The sequence below is a fragment of the Oncorhynchus tshawytscha genome, linkage group LG14 (assembly GCF_018296145.1).
Source record: "Oncorhynchus tshawytscha isolate Ot180627B linkage group LG14, Otsh_v2.0, whole genome shotgun sequence".
NCBI lineage: Eukaryota > Metazoa > Chordata > Actinopteri > Salmoniformes > Salmonidae > Oncorhynchus > Oncorhynchus tshawytscha.
Window position 1 is genome coordinate 23,761,872 of NC_056442.1, and position 9,174 is coordinate 23,771,045.

The window sequence follows — 9,174 nt, forward strand, 5'->3', positions numbered from 1 at the left end:
GCAACTGTCAAATTAAGACTAGTGTGTGTGTGTGTGTGTGTGTGTGTGTGTGTGTGTGTCAGGCCTACACAAAACAATGAGTGGCCACTGTAATGATCTGAGAAGTAGAGTTGAATGTGGTGATAGAGATAATGAAGCAGTAATGGGGGCCAACCGTAGCTCTGCCCGTCTCCCATAGAGACAGATGACCAGGATATGGTGAGACACACACACACACACACACACACAGGGGTAAAGTGATATCATCTTTGCTGCCAATGGACTAGCTGACACCTAAAGTGTAATTTAATACCACACTCATTATATTGCAATGGCACTGTGCTGTCACTAGGGTTGCGTTATGTAACTGAACAATGGTGTCACCAGGTCACCAAGGGTCAGTGATTTGTGTGAAGCTCACTCGACAGGGATTTTATGGTGGATCTGCAGACTGGAGCTACTATACAAGGGATCATCTTTAATAATGAAACACTAGTCACTGAAATAATGTTTACGTAATGTTTACATACTGCTTTACTCAACTCATATGTATATACTGTATTCTGCTCAATTTATATATTAATTCAATTTTTTTACTTCTAGATTTGGGTGTGTTGTTGTGAATCGTTTTTAGATACTACTACACTGTTAGATACTACTACCCTGTTAGATACTACTGCTCTGTTAGATACTACTACACTGTTAGATACTACTACACTGTTAGATACTACTGCTCTGTTAGATACTACTGCTCTGTTAGATACTACTACACTGTTAGATACTACTACACTGTTAGATATTACTACACTGTTAGATACTACTACACTGTTAGATACTACTACACTGTTAGATACTACTACACTGTTAGATACTACTGCTCTGTTAGATACTACTACACTGTTAGATACTACTACACTGTTAGATACTACTACACTGTTAGATACTACTACACTGTTAGATACTACTGCACTGTTAGATACTGTTAGATACTACTACACTGTTAGATACTACTACACTGTTAGATACTACTACACTGTTAGATACTACTACACTGTTAGATACTACTGCACTGTTAGATACTACTGCTCTGTTAGATACTACTGCTCTGTTAGATACTACTACACTGTTAGATACTACTGCTCTGTTAGATACTACTACACTGTTAGATACTACTGCTCTGTTAGATACTACTACACTGTTAGATACTACTACACTGTTAGATACTACTGCGCTGTTAGATACTACTACACTGTTAGATACTACTACACTGTTAGATACTACTACACTGTTAGATACTACTACACTGTTAGATACTACTACACTGTTAGATACTACTACACTGTTAGATACTACTGCACTGTTAGATACTACTGCTCTGTTAGATACTACTGCTCTGTTAGATACTACTACACTGTTAGATACTACTACACTGTTAGATACTACTACACTGTTAGATACTACTGCTATGTTAGATACTACTACACTGTTAGATACTACTACACTGTTAGATACTACTGCACTGTTAGATACTACTACACTGTTAGATACGACTACACTGTTAGATACTACTACACTGTTAGATACTACTGCTCTGTTAGATACTACTGCTCTGTTAGATACTACTGCTCTGTTAGATACTACTACACTGTTAGATACTACTACACTGTTAGATACTACTGCTCTGTTAGATACTACTGCACTGTTAGATACTACTGCTCTGTTAGATACTACTGCTCTGTTAGATACTACTACACTGTTAGATACTACTACACTGTTAGATACTACTACACTGTTAGATACTACTACACTCTGTTAGATACTACTACACTGTTAGATACTACTACACTGTTAGATACTACTACACTGTTAGATACTACTGCACTGTTAGATACTACTACACTGTTAGATACTACTACACTGTTAGATACTACTACACTGTTAGATACTACTACACTGTTAGATACTACTACACTGTTAGATACTACTACACTGTTAGATACTACTGCTCTGTTAGATACTACTACACTGTTACACTGTTAGATACTACTACTACTGTTAGATACTACTACACTGTTAGATACTACTGCACTGTTAGATACTACTACACTGTTAGATACTACTACACTGTTAGATACTACTACACTGTTAGATACTACTACACTGTTAGATACTACTGCACTGTTAGATACTACTACACTGTTAGATACTACTACACTGTTAGATACTACTGCACTGTTAGATACTACTACACTGTTAGATACTACTACACTGTTAGATACTACTACACTGTTAGATACTACTACACTGTTAGATACTACTACACTGTTAGATACTACTACACTGTTAGATACTACTGCTCTGTTAGATACTACTACACTGTTAGATACTACTACACTGTTAGATACTACTACACTGTTAGATACTACTACACTGTTAGATACTACTACACTGTTAGATACTACTACACTGTTAGATACTACTACACTGTTAGATACTACTACACTGTTAGATACTACTACACTGTTAGATACTACACTGTTAGATACTACTACACTGTTAGATACTACTACACTGTTAGATACTACTGCTCTGTTAGATACTACTACACTGTTAGATACTACTACACTGTTAGATACTACTACACTGTTAGATACTACACTGTTAGATACTACTACACTGTTAGATACTACTACACTGTTAGATACTACTACACTGTTAGATACTACTACACTGTTAGATACTACTACACTGTTAGATACTACTGCTCTGTTAGATACTACTACACTGTTAGATACTACTACACTGTTAGATACTACTACACTGTTAGATACTACTACACTGTTAGATACTACTGCACTGTTAGATACTACTACACTGTTAGAGACTACACTGTTAGATACTACTACACTGTTAGATACTACTACACTGTTAGATACTACTGCTCTGTTAGATACTACTACACTGTTAGATACTACTACACTGTTAGATACTACTGCGCTGTTAGATACTACTACACTGTTAGATACTACTACACTGTTAGATACTACTACACTGTTAGATACTACTACACTGTTAGATACTACTACACTGTTAGATACTACTGCACTGTTAGATACTACTACACTGTTAGATACTACTGCTCTGTTAGATACTACTACACTGTTAGATACTACTACACTGTTAGATACTACTACTGTTAGATACTACTACACTGTTAGATACTACTACACTGTTAGATACTACTACACTGTTAGATACTACTACACTGTTAGATACTACTGCTCTGTTAGATACTACTACACTGTTAGATACTACTGCTCTGTTAGATACTACTACACTGTTAGATACTACTACACTGTTAGATACTACTACACTGTTAGATACTATTGCTCTGTTAGATACTACTGCTCTGTTAGATACTACTACACTGTTAGATACTACTACACTGTTAGATACTACTACACTGTTAGATACTACTACACTGTTAGATACTACTACACTGTTAGATACTACTACACTGTTAGATACTACTACACTGTTAGATACTACTGCTCTGTTAGATACTACTACACTGTTAGATACTACTACACTGTTAGATACTACTGCTCTGTTAGATACTACTACACTGTTAGATACTACTACACTGTTGGAGTTAGGAACACAAGCATTTTGATACGCCCGCAATGACATCTGCTAAATATGTCTATCTGACCAATAAAATGTGATTTGATTTGATTTGAGATATAATCTATTGTCTCTCCTTGAGGGGTAAACAGTGATTTACTCTTATTATCATAAACACACATTCATGTGATATGGTTTGTTTGTTATTGGGGTTAAACAGATGAAGTGTGTTTTACATTTTGAAAACTAGGTTCAAATGAAAAGAAAGGATAAAACTGTGAGCAAAATGTCTTGGTTTGCTAGATCGGTCCCCGTTGTGGTATGTAGTATGTGGTACAAGCATTTCGCTACACCCGCAATAATACCTGCTACATGTGTGTATGTGACCAATAACATTTGATTTGATCTAAGCCCTAAGGACTCCTGTGTCTGAGAGGAAGAGATCTCAACTCAGCGTTGCTCTAGCATAAAGCGTGGGATTTAATGTGTGTTGTGAGTCGGATCTTCTCGAGAAAGGTCCCCATATGTAGTATCTGAGCCCTGAAGTCCTGACTCCCGTGTCTGAGAGGGAGAGAACTCGGCTCAGCGTTGCTCCAGTCTAAAGCGTGGGATTCTGGTCGGGAGCCAGGCTGATAGTGTGGGATTTGATGTCCCGTACACCGGTTTCATCTGTTTCTATTTACGTTCTGCTCTGCTTTAAAAAAAAAAAGAGATTTGTTAGTTAAAACTATCAGGGGAGAAGTCACAGGGAGAATGCTGAAAGGGAGCCAGAGATTCATCATGAGGTCATAACCCAGGGACCATTGACTTCGACTCATAGACAAATAATAAATGGAATGGATATTTCAGTCAACTCTCCGTGTTGGGTGGGCCGTCAGACATATTGAGAGTAGACATGACTGTACTGTCAATTGTACACTGTATGAAAGATTTTCCCATTCTAGTAAATCCATTTGTTTGCTACGACCCAATTCCCATAAAAATCCATTAGCTTGAGAGAAGTTATAAAACTTTGTGTTTTTAAGTAATTAATACCAAAACAAGATCTGGACTGATTTAGCAGCATAAGTGGGACTACACCATGTCTCAATGTTGTTGACGGATTTGAGCAGAGTGCTTGACCCCATGGAATTAGAATTATAACGGATATTCACGTTCAAGTCAATGTTCTGTGATTAGTCCCTTCTTGTAATTCTATGCCTGGACCAACTAATAAATGGGTTTCTTTGGCTCAAATCCTAGCACTACACAGCCATTGGGAGGGAGATTTACTATTGTTACGGTAAATTCCTAATTAAGCAAAGAAAATGGGGAGGGGGGGGTTGAGTAATAATTGGGGTCCAGACCTAATCCTGCCTCACATGCATTGTATTGTTTTCATTTGTACCTGGAAGACGTTCAAGTCTGATCTCACTTTTGCCTTTTTATGGCATAAAATGCAGAGCAGGCCTTTGTTCAGTTTAGTTTATTCACTGCCAAGCACAAGACGTCTGCTGTGCTGTGAGTGTATTTTCACTTTGGAACATGTTGTTTTTCCTTCTTCTGTCCCCCCGAGGTCTGGATTATCTGGACTCACTCCTTTCTTTCTATTTGTCTCCACTTTCTTTCTATTTGTCTCCACTTTCTTTCTATTTGTCTCCACTTTCTTTCTATTTGCCTCCACTTTCTTTCTATTTACCTCCACTTTCTTTCTATTTACCTCCACTTTCTTTCTATTTATCTTCACTTTCTTTCTATTTATCTCCACTTTCTTTCTATTTATCTCCACTTTCTTTCTATTTACCTCCACTTTCTCTCTATTATATCCACTTTCTTTCTATTTATCTTCACTTTCTTTCTATTTATCTCCACTTTCTTTCTATTTATCTCCACTTTCTTTCTATTTACCTCCACTTTCTCTCTATTATATCCACTTTCTTTCTATTTACCTTCACTTTCTTTCTATTTACCTCCACTTTCTCTCTATTATATCCACTTTCTTTCTATTTACCTTCACTTTCTTTCTATTTACCTCCACTTTCTTTCTATTTACCTCCACTTTCTCTCTATTATATCCACTTTCTTTCTATTTACCTCCACTTTCTTTCTATTTATCTTCACTTTCTTTCTATTTATCTTCACTTTCTTTCTATTTACCTCCACTTTCTTTCTATTTACCTCCACTTTCTGTCTATTTATCTCCACTTTCTTTCTATTTACCTCCACTTTCTTTCTAATTACCCTTCACTTTCTTTCTGTTTACCTCCACTTTCTTTCTATTTATCTCCACCTACTTTCTATGACCTCCACTTTCTTTCTATTTATCTCCACTTTCTTTCTATTTATCTCCACCTACTTTCTATGACCTCCACTTTCTTTCTATTTATCTCCACTTTCTTTCTATTTATCTCCACTTTCTTTCTAGTTTTCATTTCATTATGTGGTAATTTTTAGGTTGAGAGTCTCCAAACTGAGCAAACAACATTGCCAATCAGCGTTTTACTTCTTGTTGTAAAGTAAGTCGCCTTGGCTTGTGCAAGCTGGAACAGCTCATAGGAGTGGCGTCTCCTGTTTCTATAGCATGAGGCGGCTTGATGTACAAGTACACCCCCCTGGGCAGCGAACTAGTCTATCGCAGGGCCTTACCCCCAATCTATTTCCCTAATGCTGAGTGCCAAGCAGAGATGCATCAGGTTCCATTTTTACAGTCTTTGGTATGACTTGGCATTGAACTCCCAAATGTCCAATCTCTGGGCAAATACTCTAACCACAAGGCCACTGCATTGTCTACTGCTTGTTGACTGGTGTCAAAAAAGACCCCTCTGTATCTCCTCTGAAATCATCCAAACTCACATCATAGTGACCAAATTGAAAGACACTCCACACCTGAGTGTCAACCACAGTATTAAGACACAAGCTTATGCCAAAACGCGTGAACACTAGCTGTGCCACAGAGAGCCACTTCTTTGTTTCGGTGAGGTTGGCAGAAAATCTCCCTCAGTTCACATCTCATCGCATTTGTTTGCTTGGATCATATGGACAGATTTGCAAACTGAAACGCAACACGGACGGGCAGACTACTAATTATGCAGAAACTTAAACATCTTTCTCTCTCCCCATCTCTCCTCCTCTTATCATCTCTCTGCTAACCTTCCCATGTAAGTGGGTGAACCCATTTCTCACCCCTCACCCCTCCCCTCAGCACATGAAGTGTCAGGAAATGGTGAAAACAACCGTATTACAGATAGTAATGTAATTAATCTACCTACCTGTCGCTATGCCTGGGGCTCCATGCTCCTGCTGTCCTTGTCTCATCACAGGCTCTTCTAACAGTCTAGTAATGTAATATCCTTCCTGTCAGGGGGATGTTGCTCTCGGAGATAGCTCACCCTGATAGTTTTATTGACTGTATGATATGTGGACCTTTACCATGTTTTGTGCTTGGGAAAATTACAATTTGCATACACATTTTGCATTGGAGATATTAAATAGATTTACCTACAGTTTGGTCAACACGCATCGTGACATGTAACTGATTACTCCCCCCCCCCTTTCCCTCCCAGTCTCAAGGTGATGCTGTCGACACCTCCCCCTAACGGGGCGCTGGACCTTTCGGGCATCCCCCTGACGGTGCGTGACATGGAGCGCCTGTGTGCCTACCTGCAGCGCCACGCGCCCATCATCTGCAGCCTGGAGCTGGGCTTCACCGAGCTCACAGACGACGCCTTCCTCCTCCTCCTGCCCACGCTGGGTGCGCTGCCCCGGCTGGAGACCCTGGCCCTCAACGGCAACCGGCTGACCCGTGCCGTCCTCAAGGAGCTGACGGACAGCCTGAAGGACCCGGCCAGCTTCCCCAGTGTCACGTGGATCGACCTGGGCAACAACGTGGACATCTTCTCCCTGCCCCAGCCTTTCCTGGTAAGTCTGAGGAAGCGCTGCCCCAAGCAGGGCAACCTGCCCACCATCCTGGAGTTTGGTGAGAGCCAGGCCAGCGAGCCCGAGGGGAGGGTGGGAGATGATGACGATGACAGAGATGACATCAACAGGACAGAGAGCATGGATGAGCTGAGGTCGGAGGTGGAGGGGGAGATGGACGGAGAGACGGAGATTGAGGAGATGATGGAAGAGTTGTTGGACTTTGACCTGGAGGTGCAGGGGAAGGAGGACGAGATCGAGGACAGCATGTGGACAATGGAGGAGCAGAGGAGGGAGGAGACACGGGGACAGGGAATTAAGAAGATGGTGGAGAGGGCGGAGCTAGAGGAGGAAGACACACAGAGTCAGTCTTCCCACTTGTCGTGCTCCAGCCAATCGCAGCATTCTTCTGGAGTGGTTGAACTGATGAAGGAGGAAGAAGGAGAGGAGGGAACTGATCAGTTAGACCCCCTGACCTGAGCAAGAACCCCGGTCCACTCTGCTTGGAACTTCCCCTCCCACGTTTTGTCTAGAATGAGAAGAGAGCAGTACCAGCAAGCAGTGAACGTTCGTATAACGTTAGGTAACGTTCGTGGAATGCATAGGTATCCGGAAATTGTTTCCTGGGTTGGACATCTGGGGGAGGGGCTCTGTCATCTCAACCGACTGGAATGGTTCCGGAATAACCAACCGATCTGGGTGGACTGTTCGTCCACGGATGCACAGTTTAGGGAGATGACAATCCAGGTTGAAAGCGGACTTTTGTGATAACTCTTATTGTTGTTTCATTATGAATTAGGATTATAATCCTCTGTAGTAAAGAGTAATAGATATATTATATATCAAATGTAGAAAACAAATAAACATATTCTAATGTACATGTGGCTATGTCATATCTGGCACGTATGAGATGTTTCGTTCAGGTTTTACTCCCTGCTCACCCTGTCCTATAGATGGATGAATGCCTATGTGCCTGTCACTTGTTCCCCTCTTGGTGGAGAGACTGTATGTCAGAGAGAGAGACAGACAGATGGCTGATGGATGGATGGATAGACAAACAGACTGGTAGAAAGACAGAAGAAGAGCGGTAATTCCCTCTGATACTACAGTACGTCTGTCTCTATCTCTCTGACCAGCACTCTCTTCACCAATCCTACCTACCCAGTATTTTTTTCATGCATATGCATGCTCCAGTGTGTCGATTTCCGATGTGATCTGAGTGCAGCGAGAGTACCTTTTAAACAAGTGCTATTGGCGGAAAGAATTGATGGAAACCAAAAAAAAAGATTGGTTGTAAGGCGGGTTAAAAGATGCTGACTATAAGGCTCATGATTGTAAAGCATGTGAGGGAGGAGTCTGTTACTGTGACGAAAAGCACTGTTTAGGCTAAGGAAAAGGGCATAGGTGCTACGGTGACAGGCGCTACGGCGACAGGAGCTATAACAACCCATCTTTAGCAGCCTCACTTGTTCCCTTTGTCCCTGCCAGTCATGTCGAGTGCACGTATCACTTATAACCGTTGTATCAACACGTTTAATGGGATTTTGTTGTGTGGTTACGACAATGCCATCTAACATGGACTGTCTCTAGGCTACGGCTATAGAACATTCCCTCATTCTCAGTCAATATGTAGCTCTCGCTACATGTTTCCCCATCTGTAACAACGGTCTAATAAAA

General features: G+C 40.7%; 1 protein-coding gene across 3 annotated transcripts in view; it reads left to right on the plus strand.

The window, feature by feature from the left end:
- LOC112266811 (leucine-rich repeat-containing protein 75A) overlaps positions 1 to 8,375 on the plus strand; it is a 31,804-nt gene extending 23,429 nt beyond the window's left edge. For all 3 annotated transcript variants that reach the window (XM_024444642.2, XM_042297180.1, XM_024444643.2), the window contains one exon: positions 7,146 to 8,375. In XM_024444642.2, coding sequence (XP_024300410.1) covers positions 7,146 to 7,977 — 832 coding nt within the window. In that variant the 3' untranslated portion in view covers positions 7,978 to 8,375. The remainder of the gene's footprint in view (positions 1 to 7,145) is intronic.
- Positions 8,376 to 9,174: the final 799 nt, after the last annotated feature.